Source organism: Spea bombifrons, chromosome 1, assembly GCF_027358695.1.
Source record: "Spea bombifrons isolate aSpeBom1 chromosome 1, aSpeBom1.2.pri, whole genome shotgun sequence".
Classification (NCBI taxonomy): domain Eukaryota; kingdom Metazoa; phylum Chordata; class Amphibia; order Anura; family Pelobatidae; genus Spea; species Spea bombifrons.
Genome location: NC_071087.1, coordinates 82861909 through 82885913, shown reverse-complemented (window position 1 = coordinate 82885913; position 24005 = coordinate 82861909). Strand labels below are relative to the sequence as shown.

The following is a 24005-nucleotide window of genomic DNA, read 5'->3' as shown; positions in this document are numbered from 1 at the left end:
ATTTTTTTTAAAATGTTGACAACTATGAGAATGTATCCTGGCAAGAAACCAAATAGAGTTAAATACATATGTCTATACATATGCTAGAAGCAAGACAATGTTGTATTTTCCCTATGGTGGACCCTGTCATTTGCACATATGTGGTTGACAGGTCCGCTATAAATTGACTGGTATAATTAGAGTTCGGGGCTGCGCATGCATGGCCATAAGTAGTTAGTTCACGTGCCATATGTTAAAAAAAGTAATGGTTATAAAAAAAAAACTACTGGAATGATTATTCAAAAGAGCATTTGAAATACATGACTGTAGAAAGCAATTGTGTGTAGCCATTGGTAACTTCCCAGTGTGCTGTGCATGATTTTGTATTGTACACAAAACAAAGCAAGAAACATGAGAAAATACACTGTCCAAACATCACTCCTGCTAATTACTGAGTTTAGGTGTTTCAGCCATACCCTATTGCTAACATGTGTATAAAGACTGGCAGTAGAATGGGTCACAATGAAGAGCTCAGTGACATTAAATGTGCCAATGTCATAGGATGCCACCTTTGCCCCAAGTCAGTTTGTGAAAATTTCTGCACTGCTACATCTGCCCCAGTCCACTGTAAGTGCTATTCTTGTGAAGTGGAAGGATCTAGGAATGACAACAGCTCAACCACAAAGCGATAGTTCACGCGTACTAATAGAACAGGGCTGACGAGTGTGGAAGTGCATAGTGTGTAAAAATCATCTGTCATTTGCTGGAATAGAGTAAAGCACACATTTTAGAAAAACGGTATGCTCCTGCGGCCCAGAGGATTCGGGTCTTGACTCTGAGAACCGGTGCTCACCCGGCAATCTCGGGGTCCAGGTATGAACATCGCTGTCTGGCCTCACAAATACTCTTTAAGCTGAATGGGCACAAAGTCCCCAACACGCACTCCAAAGTCTTGCGGGAGGCCTTCCCAGAAGAGCGGAGGCTGTTATAGCCACAAAGTGGGTTAATCAATTCATATTAATGCCCATGTTTTGGAATCGGATGTCAAAGAAAATCTCATATAGTTTTGATCGTCTGGTATCCACATACTTGTGGTCATATAGTGTAACTACACATCTAAAACAAAACATGCATTGCCGCCATCTTGTGGTCAATTTTGATTTTCAACAAAACAAAAATATCACAGGGACATTTTAATATTCAATACAGCCTTAATACCAAATAATGCATTTTGAAACATGTATTTTCCTGCCGCCTACTTTCCCCCCAAAAAGAGGGCCATACCTGAAAACGCTGCAGATTCAGAGCTGCAGTGGGTCCCCATCTGTTTTACACATTTGGCACAAGTTTCTGTGGAATTCTGTTCCCCACAGACCGGACTTTATGAACCAATCCCCATCCAAGCAGTTCTCTCCTATTGTTTCACTTCTCCTTTTGTACCATTTTGTTAGTGTGTGGGGTTTTAAATTATTCCACTGATTATAAAAGAGCAACTGAATCTGCTGGCGCTATATAAATGTAATGTGATATGTAAATGATTATGTAATACTGTTGAACACCTTAGCTCTGTTGTGATTATAGTTTCCCATGTATTCATATTTTAAAAACATGTTAGAATAAACATATTGTAATAGAAATGTAGCATTCATTTGTAGTGCAGAAAGATGGAAATAGAATGAGACTTTCGCCAACTGCGGTCAGCAGTGCGGGAACGTCATAGGTGTCGGGTTATAGTCGTGTTTCTCAGTTGGAAACATGAACGTCGTGAGGAGCGAGTAGTAACTGGGCCTACCTCCTCAAGAGCAGATGTGAGAGTAGAGTTATAGAGAGAGGTAGCATTGTCAGGGCAGGACATGTTTGAGATGGGAGAGAGGAGAGGTAGTAAATTGGTTGAGAATTTCTGAAGGTTAACAGAGCTGAGATCTCTGTTTAGGTGAGGTTGGGGTGGAGTAGGAGGCAATCTTAGAGAGCAGGATAGGAAGTGGTGGTCAGGGAGGGGGGAAGGGGAATTAGAGAAGAACATATTGAACCTTGAAGATTGGGCTACAGCAGCAGAAGACCACACCGGGTGCCACTCCTGTCAGCTAAGAACAGGAAACTCAGGCTAAAATTCGCATTGGCTCACCAACATTGGACAGTGGAAGAACGTTGCCTGGTCCGATGAGTTCTCGATTCCAGCTGCGACATTCAGATGGCAGGGTCAGACTTTGGTGTAAACATAGATTTCAACCTAAAAGGTGGTAGACCGTTTTAGCTCATGGTAACGGCCAGACACAGACAGGCTTTATGAACATTCTTCTATTATTGCCCATAAGATTTGTGCTGTTATTATTGGCACTACTGAACCAAAAACAGCATTCTAGTAAGTTGTGATGCAGAGAAAGCATTTGACAGGATTTCTTGCATTTCTTTAAATTATCATCATTTTAGTCTTCTGTTCAATAATTTGTTTGGAGCCATGGATTGCCAACCAAGAGTGTTAGAAATCATTAATGGGATAACTTCAACACCCTTGCTGTGTAGAAGTACACGGTAAGGCTGCCCCTTATCTCCATTACTTTTTAATCTTGTAATTAAAACACTTAGGGAACTTAATTTATTCTCAAATATTGAAGGAATTAAGGACCAGGCTGTTTTTTTCTTTTTGTACCCCTCTGGACCGGGGCTGTTTTAATCTTTTACTCATTTACAAAAGCTAATGAAAAAACCTAACTCGATTCTATTATGTCTTGAGTTTAGAAATACCCAATGTTTTTTTTTCTTTTTTTTTTTTGCAAGTGACAGGGCTAAAGTATTTTTGCATAATACCACATTTTTTCCATTTGTGTGTGTGTATATAATTTTAATAATCACATTGTGATTAGAAAGCTGGGCTCCATTGACTTGCATGGAGAGACCCTCTTGGAAGCTGGATTATTTTTTTTTTCAAGGACGCCGCCATCTTGCGAGAGGCAAAATAGTGGCATTTGTGACCGCTCCGGAGGCTTCTAAGCTCTTTTAAATCAGGATCCACCACACTGGGCCCCTGCTGCTGATCTTGGTGTCGTCTTTAATGCCATAATGTGCCAGGCACGTCATTGGTCATTAACTGACTGTTTAAGTAGAAAATAAATTTCATTACATGCAGTTTGGTGGCGTATGATCGACACATAATGTTTGCTCACCCGATATACCTCAATTCTGTTTGTGATTCTGTTTCACAGTAAATGGGGATAGTCACTGTTTAGGGTTTGTGCCACACATTGTACAGTGTTTATTCGCCCATGAACTTGTAAAAAAAATACTTATACTAGGCCCCAGTCCATATATGGCATTATAAAGACTTAACTATTTACCCACCTGTGATACTTGCTACTCCTACGACCAATTGATCTCTGTAACTGATCAAAACATTTAGAAGAATAATGCATTTTATTTACACAATATAATTTGTGAGCCAATTTTCTGCTGTTTCTATACAGATTATTGTGATGTTTAAGCAATTAAAAGACTGTGGTACACTCACATCTAGTAAACGTTCTTCAGCTCCTAGAAACAGGGACATCAGGGGAAGAATTCTGTTCCTAAATAGGCATTTTCTCTCCTAAAGAGGAGCAAATGGGAAGTAGGACATTGTCTCCCAAATTAATCAATCATAATCGAAAGCAGCATTTTTACAAAGGACATTAGAGCTAAAAGTGGGTCCCCTTTCATAGGGTATCCAGCTGCACTGCTGCCCCTGTGATCCCTCTGCCTGCTGATGTGTGAAGCAAAGATCTCTTCTGCTCCGAGTGGAAGGTTAGGATCACTTGGGATTAAGGGAATGCTATAATGTATCACCAGAGCTGAGAGCAAATCTCAATGCATAACTAGGGCCATCTTGTCCCAGAATGTATCAATATATTTTCTTCCATAGAGAATTTGACAATAAAAATCTTACTACTAATCAGTTAGTATTTTAAAACTACACTTTTGCCTCTATGCATGGCCATGCTTATCTACGCATATGCGCAATAGTCTGCCACCCTTAGTTTCTGTGTAGCTCATAGTGTAGGCAAGTAATAAAAATCCACTCCTACCTGTCCATACACTAAGTATCTATCTATATGTATGCATGTACACATATGATTAACACACTTATAGAATTAAGTTAATTCATCATCTTATTCCTCAGATCTGGTAAAAATAAAACCCTTATTTTAGATGTGGTATGATCTAACTTCCAAACAAAGTTTTTTTTTCCCGAACTGCATGGAAAGTAAAACTGGTACACTGAGAAACTCATTAGGCAGCTTACAACCAGTAGTTCTAACTTTGAACACAAAGCACCTTTTATCCTGAGTGCAAGGATCGTTTATGAAAATGAAACGAATAAAACATATTGGTGAAACAGTTGTTTTCCTTGTCTCAGGCTGTGAGGCAGTGTCCGATGTATATGTACAGTTTTCCTTTTCTTATTCAAACATTAAGAAGATCAACGTGTCAATGCATTTTGCTTTCGTCTTTCTTTGGACTCATACACCTCCTGCACTGCCTCCAACAGCAGTCTGGTAAATACCGATCAATGAGGATATAGTCCCTAGTAGTCCCACAAACCAGTTTGGTGAGCACCCTCCCCAAAGGAAGCCAGGAGGCATCCAGTGGATGGCATTAGCCAAGTCAGAGGTGGAACTGATGATGTTCAAAACCTCAGATCTCATTTGGAATTTTATTTCCCCCTGGCTTTTTGGAAGATCCTTCCTACAAAACAAGATTACATCGATTCATTAGCAACTAAGACACACCACAGGCAGACTGCACATACGGCATAACTGTACTTCTTAAATAAAATGCAACTCCACAGAAATCTCCATCCGTCATACACAGTCAGCATGGCAGATGGTGAACAATGATATTTAAGTCATACCAATGAATAAGAGGCAATGTAGAACCCGCTGCCACACGGGTACTCTAATACACCCCAGGTGTTTATTAATTTGTATATCAGATGTAATGGTGGAAAGGAGACACCGTAATTTGGTTGAGGTCAATTTGGGCTTTGGATTTCCTCACCACAGAGACACATATTACACAAAGAATAAAATACTTACCCAGTATGCTTTTCCTTGTGCCTTCTTAATTTGTGTAAAATTCTAATAGACCTAATAGAGAAAGAAAAGCAATGAGATAAGAAGCTTAAAAAGAAAACAGTATCTACAATATTATGATAACAAAACAACACCAAATGTACCAGTGACTCCAATTTCTAATTACAGATGTGCAGTTTCTTTCTATGTTCCATGTTCCTGAACACAGGACTTGACCATCAATTTTGTGCCGGTATCAATTTAGGGCACAGCCCAAACTCATCAAAGCCCATGATCTCAGTCCATCATGATCCCCTCCATTCAATCTTCCTCCAGGGCACGGTATGTTAAAGATATACAGTTACCTGGTCCCCACCTTAAAAGTTACTGCCTTCAAAAAATGCATCTGTATTAAGTTAGTGCTGTTGGGGGGAGTTCTCTAGAATGGCACTGCGTGGGGCCAAAGGACCCTTTCATAACCTGGGCTCTATATTGCTTTTTGTTTTTCAAGCAATGTGATTGAAATATATAGTTCATAATATAAATATCTTACATTGGGATGAGTCCTCACCCCTTCTGCATACCAATTATTGTGGTATTATTATCCTGAAAATCTGCTTTGGGGTACTTGAAGATTAACGTTACAAGTTTCACTGTACAGTTTTCATATAAAATATACACACTTTCATTGAGGGAATATTTTGGAATAACAAAGGACAAACTCCGCCACTGTGGTGCAAAAAATTCTAAAAACATAATCGTTTATTTATACAGAGCCAACAAGTTACTCTGTGCAGGTTGTGCTAAAAATGCAAAGCAACAGACAAACTGATACATAAGGTGTAGTTAATTCACCATCCTCTATTAAACTTTGGGCTCAAAAAACGATGCACGCGGCAACTGTAGCTGTGCATCGGGACTTGATGTCAAATCCTGGCGCACAACACTGAAGCCACGCCCACCGTCTTCCGCGCTCTCTGCACCGGAAGGACATGAGACACAGAAGAAGAAGAAGAGGAAGAACGAAAAGGAGGAAGAAAAAGTGACAGTGACAGAGGAAAGGTAGGAAAATAGCGGATTAGTAAGTGTGTGAGAGTGATGAGTGTTATGCTGAATGTTTGTGAATGAGGTTTCAGATAGCATGGATGTGTAACTGTGGGGGGATAGCATGACATAAGGAGGCTGTAATCACTATCTTATCATGCCCAGATTCCAGCATGTACTGGCTGCCTAGGCATGATAGGAGTGTGATTGCTGTTATCAGTTTTTTTTTTGTCCAACTTTGGTGTGTTAACAACACTTTTATTTAAAGTAAATTACACACCAAAATTGGACAGAAAAATTACACTATTAATATATATATATATGATTGAAAACAGCAATCACACTCCTATCATGCTAAGTCAGCCAGCACATGATAGGATTGTGATTATATATATTAATATTGTTATTGATTTTTTTGGTCTAATTTTGGTGTGTTACTTTTAATAAAGTTTTTTAGTTTTTTTTTTTTTTCTCCAGTTTTGGCCAAGTGAATGCTGAATTTTCAGTTTCGGTCCAGAACTTTCATTTCGGTGCATCCCTACTATATACTAAGCCGGTCACTGACGTGGTAGGCCTTCACCACATCAATGTTTGGCTTGGTATATAGTCATAGGGGTTGTACTGCAGTATTGTCAGTGTCTGGCTCAATGTATAGGCACACATTGGCAGTGGTACAGCATAATCCCTAAGTATATAATGATAGCAGTTATGCTGTACCACCGTCAATGTGTGCCTCAGTATATAATGAAAACAATTATGATGTACCCATGTCAATGTTTGCCTAACCATAGAAACTATGCAGTTTTAAAGTGTGTGTGTGTGTGTGGGGGTGCCACATACAGGATCTGCCACAGGTGCCAAATACTCTAGGTACGCCCCTGCGTCTTGCGGCAGTCAGGCCCAATGGCCATGCCTCAGCTCTTCATCCCACGTCTTAAAAGGGGTGAGATGAAGAGCTGAGGCACGGCCATTGGGCGGCGAGGTGCGTGCACACTGGCTGCTTTAATTTCTTTAGGCGCCGGTGGAGTGACTGCCGCTTTCTATGTCGCTCTTAGCCGCTTTGGTGACGCAATGGGCCACTTGACTAGACTTGCCCCCCAGGCCTTAGGCTGCCAGCCCTCCCCTGTCTCCTATAGTTAGAAAGATGACTGAGTATTTAGAAGAGAATACCTTAAAATTCCCAAAAGGAGAGAGAGACCCCAAAGCGCAGTGCTGGCTGTCCACCACTTTTCAGACTTTGCATGTATAACACCGGCATCGGCAGCCCATGCCACATGCTCACAGGGGTAATATAGCTGATCTGCTATGTTACCAATCACCGATATATACCGAATAAGGCAGTCTTTCTCCTAGAGGCAAAAGAAATAAAGAAAATTAAACAGAATGTGTGAATTGTCACAAACATGTATCCATGGGCAACAATGCTTTGGTGGTTATAGAATATGACTTTTCTCTCCCCCAGCTCACCTTCTTTCCCAGGCCATACTTCATGGAGTATGCCAGCATGGACAGATCATCAAATAGACGCAGTACAGTCCTGCAGTGGCTGAGCTGAGAAGCCACAATCAGAAGGCTCTTTCCAAAATTCGGCCTTGCCCCATTCTTCTGTGTCATAAGCCCACCTAGGAGTTGGCAGCTGTAACATAGTGTCCGCATCTGAAGGAAATCGTACACATATTCAGAACAAATATATATATATATATAAAGCTCTTTTTATTGAAAAAAATAAACTCTTGTCACATAATGAACATTATTTATATTGCATATGTAGGAATTTAGACTACTTATGTGAAATTCACCTAGATGAACCAAGCATCACCTGGAACATGGGTCACTCATGGGCCACTCTACTGTGACATCATTTTCGTAACGCTAACAAAACTAGTAAACTACCTTTTATTATTATGGTCTGTATTGAAGAAAGCACATAAAACCAAGTTATTGCATCAAACTCTGAGGTATATCCCAGAATGGGTTGCCTACAATCCTTCAGTTCCTTAGGAGAGCTTCATACTATCAGTGGTACAGTTTACACTGGCTACAAACAAAAACACAGGTTTACTATGAAAGTCCATTAACCTAGTAGCAGTAAAGATATTTTTCCTATAAAAACATGTATAATAAAGAGGATTTATTTTATATGTAAGAGATCCATGTTTTCTGGGTTCCATATACATGTATTGACGGGTGTAACATGAGCACAAGGAACATGCATCTTTAACCATGTGGCTGAACTCTTAGAAGGTCTTTCAGGAATTGGTACTAAAGTAACAGAATGTTCAGATATTGCCCATAAGTGGTAATAGTTTACCCCAACTTATATCAGAAAGAGATATAAACTCATCTATAAAAGGGTTTCCTCTTTCTATCATTTTTTTTACCATCTGAGAACCATAACCTGTGTTTGCTGGTAGAACTTCAAAACAATTTAAAAACTAATGCTGTAAACATAGTTAGCAAAAACAAAAAAATGGGAGAAAAGCTAATGCTAGTTCATAAAAAACACAATTGTTGCAGATGTGAGGATCTGACATACAATGTATTTTAAGCGAAAAAGGGGTGAGAAAATAAAAAAATGTACAAAAGACGAAGTGTTTGCATTTACACACTTTTCAGTGCTACCAGGGTAAAGGAGAACGCTTATCTGCAGTTACAATTAATTCTACTAGGAGAAAGAAAAAAGGTCACGATAATGAACCTTGCCCCAGTATTTCCAGCCAGATTTCTTAAGATGCGGCATATATAACCCGTAGATAACTACTGATGGAAAACAACTTCGATTGTGTGAACAAGAAACTGAAAACTAGTTCAATTAGCAGGAGTTGGTCATTAAGGGGAAAATATCAAAGCTTTACGTTCTTTAGCAAATCCATGTATATATGCATAGTTTTTATATAAGCAGATTGACTTAATTAACAGTATAATACTGGAGAGAGGTACAATACATGCAGTCATATAGTAAGTACAATAGTTTACAGACATTTTTGCCATCTATACATTATGGGAGAAGGTTCCTTACAGTTTTGAAAGTGTTCCCTTTGGACTTTACTGAATATGGGAGCACAGAGGTCCCTTTAAATGTATGTGCTGGTCAGACAAATACTGTGAGCGGAGATCTACTCCGTACCCTATGCGGAATGGAAGGACTTTCTTGCCACACAAGTTTTTTTCTCTCTCTAAATGTTTTTAATCTTTTAAAGAATACATAATAAAGTACTTCTTTAGTGGAGCTATCAGTAACATTAAACTGTCCCTTTAACCGACACGCTCTATTCTTTATTTGATAAACAATAATAACCAAAGTTTGTTTTTCCTCTATAAATGATGACAATAATGTAAAATACTTAATCTATGTAACCTTGTTATTTTGATCAATAATAACATTTGCCATTGCCCAGTTATAAGATTGACCTACTTGGGATTAGGGATAAAAAGAAAGTTTACAATATTAATGTACAAAAAACATGATTGTTAACATAGATGCCCCACAGACTGTTAACATAAGAAAAATGCATATTAAAGTACTTTATGAGCAATTTCATGCGTTCCTGAAACAGGTAAATCAGTGAAGGAAATAAATCAATGGGAGCTTTCTGCGGGTACGTGGGCTCTCATCCACCTTCAACATTTGCCAATCCAGCCTCAGCAGTACTGATATTATGTGCCAGGAGATCTGAATGGAAAATAGCTGTGGGTGGCAGGAGAGCATGAGCAAATGTTTATGGGGGATTCTGCAGGTCCCCCAAATGCGTTTGCAAGGGAGACATGTAAACATAAAAGGACCTCTCTAAGATAGCTGGAGCGTGCCTTTAACAGAACCTGAACTAATAGGCATATGATAACGCATTTACTCTGAAAAAACAAATAAATAATAAACACAACTACTAGGCTTCTCACTTGATCTCATCATATGAGAATCATAGTTGTGTCATCTTATACTTATTTTGGGCACACTAAATATGATGCTGTCCTGCAGCTGGGCACATTGGCTCAAGAAATGTGGAGAAGTTTGAGGGCAGTAAGGCTGACTCAAGAACATCCTCTTTTAAGGTTTTTGGTCCTTTTGGACATCTTCCTCCTCTGCTTCGGCGTGGCTCATGCGCAGTTTGCTAAGCCCAGCCAGACTAGTGTTTTACATATCGGCTGAACATTGTACACAATAATTTCTATATAAAACATTAGGCCAGGAACATAAAGTATTAATATCGCTTATAAAGAAAGAAAAGGAAAAAAAAAAGTACTCAACATCAACATCATTCCACCTTCTCCTGACACCTAACCAATATATTAGTGGCTGTGCATTAAATGCAAGTATACAGACTCTCCTATTTGCCCATTCCGGCTACATCACATGGGGCTGTTCAGTTGTATTTATCTTTCTCTCAGTTTGACAGCAGTAAAAAATAAAAGTGACAGTATTACATATAATAATACATTTACTTAAGATGTTGCTGAACATTTTATTTATTTATTTATTTTTTTAACAGTGGTCCATATTCAGTGGAAATGTGAAATACTAAGCAAAAATGTAAACATTTGGTTGTTTCAATATTATTTTTTGGGACTTACTAAACAGCATATTGGGGATGATGGGATGATGGGATGATTGGCTGCAATGTTCAGCACTATCAATAGGTGTCAGTATACTTTTTACACTCATGGTAAATCACAGTATGTTCTTTTTGGTAGTTCTTGATACTAAGTTGCAACGAATACATTGCAAAAAGAAGCTGCAAATGTTTAACTATTTATTTGCTGAAATATATACAGTTTTATAACGGAATCATGGTAAATTCTATAGAAATAATAGAAACATTTTAAGTAATCAACATATTGATATAATATGGTACATGTATGTGCAAACACTATATTTTACCTGTTTTGATTGGCACAATATGGGAATATATATTATTATTATTTTTATACGGGGATTATGGGTGGAATATTATAGTTACACATGCCAAGGAACATTTGACCCATTTCTGATAAGAATATGGGAATATTATTATTTTTACATGGGGATTATGGGTTGAATATCATGGTTACAGATGCCAAGGAACAAATTTGACCCGTTTCTGATAAGAATATGGGTATAATTATTTTTTTACATGGGGATTATGGGTGGAATATTATAGTTACACATGTTAAGGAACATATTTGACCCATTTCTGATAAGAATATGGGAGTATTATTATTTTTACATGGGGATTATGGGTTGAATATCATAAATACAGATGCCAAGGAACAAATTTGACCTTTTTCTGAAAGGAATATGGGAGTATTATTATTTTTATATGGGGATTATGGGTGGAATATTATAGTTACACATGCTAAGGAACATATTTGACCCGTTTCTGATAAGAATATGGGTATAATTATTTTTTTACATGGGGATTATGGGTGGAATATTAGAGTTACACATGCTAAGGAACATATTTGACCCATTTTTGATAAAAATATGGGAATATTATTATTTTTACATGGGGATTATGGGTGGAATATCATGGTTACAGATGCCAAGGAACAAATTTGACCTGTTTCGGATAGGAATATGGGTATACTCATTTTTTTACATGGGGATTAAGGGTGGAATATTATATTTACACATGCTAAGGAACACATTTGACCTGTTTTTGATAAGAATATGGCTATAAATGTTTTTTTACATGGGGATTATGGGTGGAATATTATAGTTACACATGCTAAGGAACATATTTGACCCATTTCTGATAAGAATATGGGTATAATTATTTTTTTACATGGGGATTATGGGTGGAATATTATAGTTACACATGCTAAGGAACATATTTGACCCATTTTTGATAAGGATATGGGAGTATTATTATTTTTATATGGGGATTATGGGTTGAATATTATAGTTTCACATTCCAAGGAACACATTTGACCCATTTCTGATAAGAATATGGGAATATTATTATTATTTTTGCATGGGGATTATGGGTTGAATATCATGGTTACGGATGCCAAGGAACAAATTTGACCTTTTTCTGACAGGAATATGGGAGTATTATTATTTTTACATGGGGATTATGGGTGGAATATTAGAGTTACACATGCTAAGGAACATATTTGATCCGTTTCGGATAAGAATATCGGTATAATTATTTTTTTACATGGGGAATATGGGTGGAATATTATAGTTACAAATGCTAAGTAACATATTTGACCCATTTCTGATAAGAATATGGGTATAATTATTTTTTTTACATGGGGATTATGGGTGGAATATTATAGTTACACATGCTAACGAACATATTTGACCCATTTCTGATAAGAATATGGGTATAATTATTTTTTTACATGGGGATTATGGGTGGAATATTATAGTTACAAATGCTAAGTAACATATTTGACCCATTTCTGATAAGAATATGGGTATAATTATTTTTTTTACATGGGGATTATGGGTGGAATATTATAGTTACACATGCTAAGGAACATATTTGACCTGTTTTTGATAAGAATATGGCTATAAATATTTTTTACATGGGGAATATGGGTGGAATATTATAGTTACACATGTTAAGGAACATATTTGACCCATTTCTGATAAGAATATGGGAGTATTATTATTTTTACATGGGGATTATGGGTTGAATATCATAAATACAGATGCCAAGGAACAAATTTGACCTTTTTCTGAAAGGAATATGGGAGTATTATTATTTTTATATGGGGATTATGGGTGGAATATTATAGTTACACATGCTAAGGAACATATTTGACCCGTTTCTGATAAGAATATGGGTATAATTATTTTTTTACATGGGGATTATGGGTGGAATATTAGAGTTACACATGCTAAGGAACATATTTGACCCATTTTTGATAAAAATATGGGAATATTATTATTTTTACATGGGGATTATGGGTGGAATATCATGGTTACAGATGCCAAGGAACAAATTTGACCTGTTTCGGATAGGAATATGGGTATACTCATTTTTTTACATGGGGATTAAGGGTGGAATATTATATTTACACATGCTAAGGAACACATTTGACCTGTTTTTGATAAGAATATGGCTATAAATGTTTTTTTACATGGGGATTATGGGTGGAATATTATAGTTACACATGCTAAGGAACATATTTGACCCATTTCTGATAAGAATATGGGTATAATTATTTTTTTACATGGGGATTATGGGTGGAATATTATAGTTACACATGCTAAGGAACATATTTGACCCATTTTTGATAAGGATATGGGAGTATTATTATTTTTATATGGGGATTATGGGTTGAATATTATAGTTTCACATTCCAAGGAACACATTTGACCCATTTCTGATAAGAATATGGGAATATTATTATTATTTTTGCATGGGGATTATGGGTTGAATATCATGGTTACGGATGCCAAGGAACAAATTTGACCTTTTTCTGACAGGAATATGGGAGTATTATTATTTTTACATGGGGATTATGGGTGGAATATTAGAGTTACACATGCTAAGGAACATATTTGATCCGTTTCGGATAAGAATATCGGTATAATTATTTTTTTACATGGGGAATATGGGTGGAATATTATAGTTACAAATGCTAAGTAACATATTTGACCCATTTCTGATAAGAATATGGGTATAATTATTTTTTTTACATGGGGATTATGGGTGGAATATTATAGTTACACATGCTAACGAACATATTTGACCCATTTCTGATAAGAATATGGGTATAATTATTTTTTTACATGGGGATTATGGGTGGAATATTATAGTTACAAATGCTAAGTAACATATTTGACCCATTTCTGATAAGAATATGGGTATAATTATTTTTTTTACATGGGGATTATGGGTGGAATATTATAGTTACACATGCTAAGGAACATATTTGACCTGTTTTTGATAAGAATATGGCTATAAATATTTTTTACATGGGGAATATGGGTGGAATATTATAGATACACATGCTAAGTAACATATTTGACCCATTTCTGATAAGAATATGGCTATAAATATTTTTTTACATGGGGATTATGGGTGGAATATTATAGTTACAAATGCTAAGTAACATATTTGACCTATTTCTGATAAGAATATGGGTATAATTATTTTTTTTACATGGGGATTATGGGTGGAATATTATAGTTACACATGCTAAGGAACAAATTTGACCCGTTTATGATAAGAATATGGGAATATTATTATTTTTGCATGGGGAATATGGGTGGAATATTATAGTTACACATGCCAAGGAACAAATTTGACCTTTTTCTGAAAGGAATATGGGAGTATTATTATTTTTATATGGGGATTATGGGTGGAATATTATAGTTACACATGCTAAGGAACATATTTGACCCATTTCTGATAAGAATATAGGTATAATTATTTTTTTACATGGGGATAATGTGTGGAATATTATAGTTACACATGCTAAGGAACATATTTGACCCGTTTCTGATAAGAATATGGGTATAATTATTTTTTTACATGGGGATTATGGGTGGAATATTATAGTTACACATGCTAAGGAACACATTTGACCTGTTTTTTATAAGAATATGGCTATAAATATTTTTTACATGGGGAATATGGGTGGAATATTATAGTTACACATGCCAAGGAACATATTTAACCTGTTTTTGATAAGAATATGGCTATAAATATTTTTTTACATGGGGAATATGGGTGGAATATTATAGTTACACATCCTAAGGAACATATTTGACCCATTTCTGATAAGAATATGGGAGTATTATTATTTTTACATGGGGATTATGGGTTGAATATCATAAATACAGATGCCAAGGAACAAATTTGACCTTTTTCTGACAGGAATATGGGAGTATTTTTATTTTTACATGGGGAATATGGGTGGAATATTATAGTTACACATGCTAAGGAACATATTTCACCCATTTCTGATAAGAATATGGCTATACTAATTTTGTTACATGGGGATTATGGGTGGAATATTAGAGTTTCACATGCCAAGGAACACATTTGACCCATTTCTGATAAGAATATGGGAATATTATTATTTTTACATGGGGATTATGGGTGGAATATCATGGTTACAGATGCCAAGGAACACATTTGACCTGTTTCGGATAAGAATATGGGTATACTCATTTTTTTACATGGGGATTATGGGTGGAATATTATATTTACACATGCTAAGTAGGGCTGCAACTAACGATTATTTTAATAATCGATTAATCGGCCGATTATTTTTTCGATTAATCGATTAATCGGATAAAAAAAAACAATATGCAAATTTTTCGTTTATTTAAAAGAATTTAATGAACTGGATGTTAAAAAACAACTTAAAATTTACATTAACATTCTTATTTTGTTATGATGTAATAAAAAACAATATTTTCAAAGTACAAGAACCCAAACACAATATTTATGAAACAAAATAACCCCAAACATTCTGAAAAGAGGTGGACTATTACTGTTCAAGAAACTTTGCCCCAGCACTTTGCACTTTGCACCCAGCACTTTGCACCCAGCACTTTGCACCCAGCCCTGGCACTTTGCACCCAGCACTTTGCACCCAGCACTTTGCCCCAGCCCTGGCACTTTGCATCCAGCACTTTGCACCCAGCATTCAGCACTTTGCACCAGCACTTTGCACTTTGCACCCAGCCCTGGCACTTTGCACCCAGCACTTTGCACCCAGCCCTGGCACTTTGCACCCAGCACTGGCACTTTGCACCCAGCACTTTGCACTGTGCCCCTGCACCCAGTCTCTAACTCTGCCCTGCACCCAGCCCTGCCCCCACATTCTGCCCTGCCCCCACACTCACACTCTGCCCTGCACCCACTCTGCCCTGCACCCACACTCACACCCTGCCCTGCATCCCCACCCCCACTCTGCCCTGCACCCAGTCTCCCACTCTGCTCTGCACCCACACTCACACCCTGCATCCCCACCCCCACTCTGCCCTGCACCCAGTCTCCTGCCCTGCACCCCCCACCCCCACTCTGCCCTGCACCCCCACCCCCACTCTGCCCTGCACCCCCACCCCCACTCTGCCCTGCACCCACACTCACGAACCGCTCTGTGCGAATGGAGCCACTCGCACAGAGCGAACCGCTCTGTGCGAATGGAGCCACTCGCACAGAGCGAACCGCTCTGTGCGAATGGAGCCACTCGCACAGAGCGAACCGCTCTGTGCGAATGGAGCCACTCGCACAGAGCGAACCGCTCTGTGCGAATGGAGCCACTCGCACAGAGCGAACCGCTCTGTGCGAATGGAGCCACTCGCACAGAGCGAACCGCTCTGTGCGAATGGAGCCACTCGCACAGAGCGAACCGCTCTGTGCGAGTGGAGCCACTCGCACAGAGCGAACCGCTCTGTGCGAGTGGCTCCATTCGCACAGAGCGATTCGCTCTGTGCGAGTGGCTCTGTGCGATCCGTGCACATAGACATGAAGAATACTTACCTCCGGAACGCGTCACATCCGTCACGTAGCTAAAAGAAGGCGGAGACTGCAGAGCGTGTAGCAGAAGCGGGGAACGCTCGCGGAGGTAAGTAAAAGGAGCCGAGTGCTCCAACAACGAATTGATCACTCGATTAATCGATAACGGAAATCGTTATCGATGATTTCCGTTATCGATTATTATCGATTTTATCGATTCGTTGTTTCAGCTCTAATGCTAAGGAACACATTTGACCTGTTTTTGATAAGAATATGGCTATAAATGTTTTTTTACATGGGGATTATGGGTGGAATATTATAGTTACACATGCTAAGGAACATATTTGACCCATTTCTGATAAGAATATGGGTATAATTATTTTTTTACATGGGGATTATGGGTGAAATATTATAGTTACACATGATAAGGAACATATTTGACCCGTTTCGGATAAGAATATGGGTATAATAATTTTTTTACATGGGGATTATGGGTGGAATATTATAGTTACAAATGCTAAGTAACATATTCGTCCCATTTCTGACAAGAATATGGGTATAATTATTTTTTTACGGGGGGATTATGGGTGGAATATTATAGTTACACAAGCCAAGGAACACATTTGACCTTTTTCCGATAGGAATATAGGAGTGTTATTATTTTTACATGGGGAATATGGGTGGAATATTATAGTTACACATGCTAAGGAACATATTTCACCCATTTCTGATAAGAATATGGGTATACTCATTTTTTTACATGGGGATTATGGGTGGAATATTATAGTTACACATGCTAACTAACACATTTTACCCATTTCTGATAAGAATATGGGTATAATATTTTTTACATGGGGATTATGGGTGGAATATCATGGTTGCAGATGCCAAGGAACAAATTTGACCCATTTTTGATAAGAATATGGGCATTTTATTATTTTTACATGGGGATTATGGGTGGAATATTATAGTTACACATGCTAAAGAGCATATTTCACCTGTTTCTGATAAGAATATGGGTATAATTATTTTTTACGGGGGGATTATGGGTGGAATATTATAGTTACACATGCTAAGTAACATATTTGACCCATTTCTGATAAGAATATGGGTATAATCTTTTTTTAAATGGCGATTATGGGTGGAATATTATAGTTAAATATGCTAAGGAACACATCTGACCTTGTTCTCATAAGAATATGGGGGGGGTATATGGGGATGATGGGTGGAATATTATGGTTATAGATGCCAAGGAACATATTGGATCTGTTTCTGATAAGAATATGGCAATTATTTTTCTACATGGGGATTATGGGTGCAATATCAAGGTTACACATGCCAAGGAACATAATTGACCTCTTTCTGATAAGAATATGAGTATACTCATTTTCTATATGGGGATTATGGATGGAATATTATGGTTACACATGCCTAGTAATGTATTTCACTTGTTTCTGATTAGAAAATGTGTATGGTAATTTTTTTAATAGGGATTATTGATGGAATGATATGATTGCATGTAACATATTTGATCTATTTCTGTTAATAAAATGTGTATAAATGTTTTTCTAAATGGGGATTATGGGTGAAATGTCATGGTTACACACCCCTAGTAACATTTGACACTTGTCTTAATAGAATGTTGGTATATATAATATATATATATATATATATATATATATATTTATTTTTTATTATTTTTTTTTTAATTTATCGCAACAAATTTTGACCACTGAACATGAATATAAATACCTTTTACAAGGCAATTTAGCTGCTATTATTTAGATAATTTAATCTGTTTTTTTACTAAAATTGACGGTACCATTGACACATACTTTATTGAATTTAAATTTGAATAATTGCAAATTGAAATATTTTGTGTTTTCTGATGATAAAGCTTCACATTTTGAATGAACTTTTATAGGTTCTTTACTAGGTATAATCTGTGCTCATTGCAACTCTTTGCTGGCCGATCAATTTTGATGATTTAGCTACTGGGTTTTTTTTGTTTTTTTTTTTACGAATATTCTTATAAGGCGATTTAGCTATCACTATTTAAAAATTAATAACTTCACTTTGAACAAGCGGAAACTGAAAAGTTTTGTGTTTTTTGATGACTAAGCTTTAGATTTTTGATGAATTAGCTTTTTTTTTTTAATTAATTTTGACCACTGAACACAAACATAAATATTTTTATAAGGTGATTCAGTCCTTATATAGACAGTGTATTTTCTATTCACTGAAAATTTGATAGAATTTATACATGAATAATTTCACTCTAATTAATTTGAAATTGAAACTCTGTTTTTTGATGATCTCGTTTTTACTTACTAAAACTTTGGTGTCATTGACATGTAGTTTATTGAATTTAAACACGGATAATGTATTAATTGGATTAAAAACTGTTTGTAGATGGTCACCTTTTAGATTTTGAATGAATTTTTAGAAGTTCCTCATCAGGTATAATTAATGTTTATCATAGGATACTATATAGATAAACTATGAATGTCATATGTATGTTTGATAATCATATTCTTTGTATTTCTGTGCAAACACCATGAAAAGAACTTGGATGAGCAGGAACACACAGTTGAGGTGCTCTGGATGGGAAGTATACTAGGGTGAATAAATGGGAAAACTCAGGCTGATACTGAGACCAACAACAGTAATTGCAGAAGGAGATACTGGACTCTGTAGTAAGCGGCTGGAAGCAGATACTGGACTCAGTAGTAAGCAGTTGGACAGAGACACTGGACTCCGTAGAGTAGATGTGCGTGGTATTAAGCTGCAAGAGGCAGGGTAGCTGTGCAAGGTACTCAGCCACACAGGGCAGGGTAGCCAAGCGTGGTAGTCAGCAGGCAGCAGGGTACAAATGAAAATGCTTAGAGAAATAAATAACAAGAACTTGTTGGCCATACAAAAATACATTATGGACAATGATTCCATCTTAATTAGGTAATTAATGAAACTGGTGGAAATGGTGCACTATGCCACACCTCGGACACTATATATTTACCGGCATAAGAAAAGAAAAAACAATCCTCTTTAGAAGTGATGGCCAATTACAATGAAAAATATATTAAAACATCATAGTGCAACTATGCTATTCCACCATTATTCCCAATGAAAAATATTAATTATAGCCATATTTCAATCAGAAAAAGGTCCAATGTGTTCCTTACCATGTGTAACCAGGATATTGCACCCATAATCCCCATGTTGAAACATGATAGCCATATTCTTATCAGAAAAAGGCCAGATATTTGAGTTAGCATGTGTAACCATGATATTCCACGCATAATCCCCTTATATGAAAATAATTATACCCGTTTACTTAAAAGAAACACATCAAATATGTTACTGGGCACGTGTAACCATGATATTCCACCCATAATCCCCATGTAAAAAATATCTATAACTATATTCCTATCAGAAACAGGTCAAATGTGTCCCTTTGATCATGCCATTCCTCTCATAATCCCTTTGTAGAAAAAATATTCCAACATTCTTATCAGAAATGGGTCGAATATGTTACTAAGGGTGTGTAACCATGACATTTCACCCATAATCCCCATGTAGAAAAACATTTATAACCATTTTCTTAACAGAAATAGATCAAATATGTTACATGGCACATGCAATCATATCATAGTATCGATAATATCTATGAAAAAAATCATACCCATTTTCTTACCAGAAACAAGTGAAATACATCACTAGCCATGTGTAACCATAATATTCCGCCCATAATCCCCATGTAGAAAAATGATTTTACCCATATTCTTATCAGAAACAGGTCAATTATGTTCCATGGCATGTGTAACCTTGATATTGCGCCCAAAATCCCCATGTAGAAAATAATTATAGCCATATTCTTAACAGAAACTTGTTAAATAAGGTACTAAACATGTGTAACCATAATATTCCACCCATAATCCCCATATATAAAAAATATTTATAGCCATATTCTTATCAGAAACAGGTCAAATGTGTTCCTTAGGATGTGTAACTATAATATTCCACCCACAATCCCCATGTACAAATAATAAAATTCCCATATTCTTATCAGAAGCAGGTCAAATGTGTTCTTTGGCATTTGTAACCATAAAATTCCACCCATAATCCCCATGTAAAAAATATTTATAGCCATATTCTTATAAAAAAACAGGTCAAATATGTTCCTTAGCATGTGTAACTATAATATTCCACCCATAATCCCCATATAAAAATAATAATACTCCCATATTCTTATCAAAAATGGGTCAAATATGTTCCTTAGCATGTGTAACTATAATATTCCACCCATATTCCCCATGCAAAAATAATAATATTCCCATATTCTTATCAGAAACGGGTCAAATTTGTTCCTTGGCATGTGAAACTATAATATTCTATCCATAATCCACATATAAAAATAATAATACTCCCATATTCTTATCAGAAATGGGTTAAATATGTTCCTTAGCATGTGGAACTATAATATTCCACCCATAATCCCCATGTAAAAAAATATTTATAGCCATATTCTTATCAGAAATGGGTCAAATATGTTCCTTAGCATGTGTAACTATAATATTCCACCCATAATCCCCATGTAAAAAATATTTATAGCCATATTCTTATCAGAAATGGGTCAAATGTGTTCCTTAGCATGTGAAACTATAATATTCCACCCATAATCCCCATGTAAAAAAATAATTATACCCATATTGTTATCAGAAATGGGTCAAATGTGTTCCTTAGCATGTGTAACTATAATATTCCACCCATAATACCCATATAAAAATAATAATACTCCCATATTCTTATCAGAAATGGGTCAAATATGTTCATTAGCATGTGTAACTATAATATTCCACCCATATTCCCCATGTAAAAAAATATTTATAGCCATATTCTTATCAGAAATGGGTCAAATATGTTCCTTAGCATGTGTAACTATAATATTCCACCCATAATCCCCATGTAAAAAAATAATTATACCCATATTCTTATCAGAAATGGGTCAAATATGTTCCTTAGCATGTGTAACTATAATATTCCACCCATAATCCCCATGTAAAAAAATATTTATAGTCATATTCTTATCAGAAATGGGTTAAATATGTTCCTTAGCATGTGTAACTATAATATTCCACCCATAAACCCCATGTAAAAAAAAAATTATAGCCATATTCTTATCAGAAATGGGTCAAATGTGTTCCTTAGCATGTGAAACTATAATATTCCACCCATAATCCCCATGTAAAAAATAATTATACCCATATTCTTATCAGAAATGGGTCAAATGTGTTCCTTAGCATGTGTAACTATAATATTCCACCCATATTCCCCAAGTAAAAAAATATTTATAGCCATATTCTTATCAGAAATGGGTCAAATATGTTCCTTAGCATGTGTAACTATAATATTCCACCCATAATCCCCATGTAAAAAAATAATTATACCCATATTGTTATCAGAAATGGGTCAAATGTGTTCCTTAGCATGTGAAACTATAATATTCCACCCATAATCCCCATATAAAAATAATAATACTCCCATATTCTTATCAGAAATGGGTCAAATATGTTCCTTAGCATGTGTAACTATAATATTCCACCCATAATCCCCATGTAAAAAAATATTTATAGCCATATTCTTGTCAGAAATGGGTGAAATATGTTCCTTAGCATGTGTAACTATAATATTCCACCCATAATCCCCATGTAAAAAAATATTTATAGCCATATTTTTATCAGAAATGGGTCAAATATGTTCCTTAGCATGTGTAACTATAATATTCCACCCATATTCCCCATGTAAAAAAATATTTATAGCCATATTCTTATCAGAAATGGGTCAAATGTGTTCCTTAGCATGTGTAACTATAATATTCCACCCATAATCCCCATGTAAAAAAATATTTATAGCCATATTCTTATCAGAAATGGGTCAAATATGTTCCTTAGCATGTGAAACTATAATATTCCACCCATAATCCCCATGTAAAAAAATAATTATACCCATATTCTTATCAGAAATGGGTCAAATGTGTTCCTTAGCATGTGAAACTATAATATTCCACCCATATTCCCCATGTAAAAAAATATTTATAGCCATATTTTTATCAGAAATGGGTCAAATATGTTCCTTAGCATGTGTAACTATAATATTCCACCCATAATCCCCATGTAAAAAAATAATTATACCCATATTGTTATCAGAAATGGGTCAAATGTGTTCCTTAGCATGTGTAACTATAATATTCCACCCATATTCCCCATGTAAAAAAATATTTATAGCCATATTTTTATCAGAAATGGGTCAAATATGTTCCTTAGCATGTGTAACTATAATATTCCACCCATAATCCCCATGTAAAAAAATAATTATACCCATATTGTTATCAGAAATGGGTCAAATGTGTTCCTTAGCATGTGAAACTATAATATTCCACCCATATTCCCCATGTAAAAAAATATTTATACCCATATTCTTATCAGAAATGGGTCAAATGTGTTCCTTAGCATGTGAAACTATAATATTCCACCCATAATCCTCATATAAAAATAATAATACTCCCATATTCTTATCAGAAATGGGTCAAATATGTTCCTTAGCATGTGTAACTATAATATTCCACCCATAATCCCCATGTAAAAAAATATTTATAGCCATATTCTTATCAGAAATGGGTCAAATATGTTCCTTAGCATGTGTAACTATAATATTCCACCCATAATCCCCATATAAAAATAATAATATATATTCCCATATTGTGCCAATCAAAACAGGTAAAATATGGTGTTTGTACATACATGTACCATATTATATCAATATGTTGATTACTTAAAATGTTTCTATTATTTCTATAGAATTTACCATGATTCCTTTATAAAACTGTATATATTTCAGCAAATAAATAGTTAAACATTTGCAGCTTCTTTTTGCAATGTATTGGTTGCAACTTAGTATCAAGAACTACCAAAAAGAACATACTGTGATTTACCATGAGTGTAAAAAGTATACTGACACCTATTGATAGTGCTGAACATTGCAGCCAATCATCCCATCATCCCATCATCCCCAATATGCTGTTTAGAACGTCCCTATTTTTTTACATTCCAATGCTATTAAATATTATATGTATGAATACATCCTACTTATTAGTATAAGGATACAAAATACTTCAGGTTATGAAACGGTTAAAGGGTATAGGACAGTTTAGGGTAGAAAATAGGCTTTTTTTGGTACATGCCCCTGTTTTGCATTCTTTTTTAATTCATTGCCCAGCTTTATCTACAGTTTCACCACTTCTGGAATAACCCCCTTATGCACTCACCAATCTGTCTCTGCCCCTGTACGATTCCAGCACATTAATGAGACTTGCCACTGCTGTTGCCATCACACCCTCTTGCCCAGAGTCTGCAAGCCTAGCACAGAAACAAATGGCTTCGGTTACAAACAGCAGCTTTTTGCCCAATCGCACAATAGCAGCTCCGCAGTGCAGCAGAAGCTGTCAGATGAATAGCACTTTAACCTCATGGACTTC

General features: G+C 36.1%; 1 protein-coding gene across 1 annotated transcript; it reads right to left on the bottom strand.

Moving 5' to 3' along the window:
• Positions 1–4296: 4296 nt before the first annotated feature.
• PEX11G (peroxisomal biogenesis factor 11 gamma) lies at positions 4297–24005 on the bottom strand. Its single transcript, XM_053465731.1, has 5 exons — positions 23796–24005; positions 7536–7724; positions 7239–7417; positions 5049–5099; positions 4297–4698 (listed from the first exon to the last, which is right to left on the bottom strand). The coding sequence occupies exons 1-5, from the start codon at positions 23856–23858 to the stop codon at positions 4473–4475; spliced, it is 708 nt and encodes a 235-aa protein (XP_053321706.1). The 5' UTR covers positions 23859–24005; the 3' UTR covers positions 4297–4472.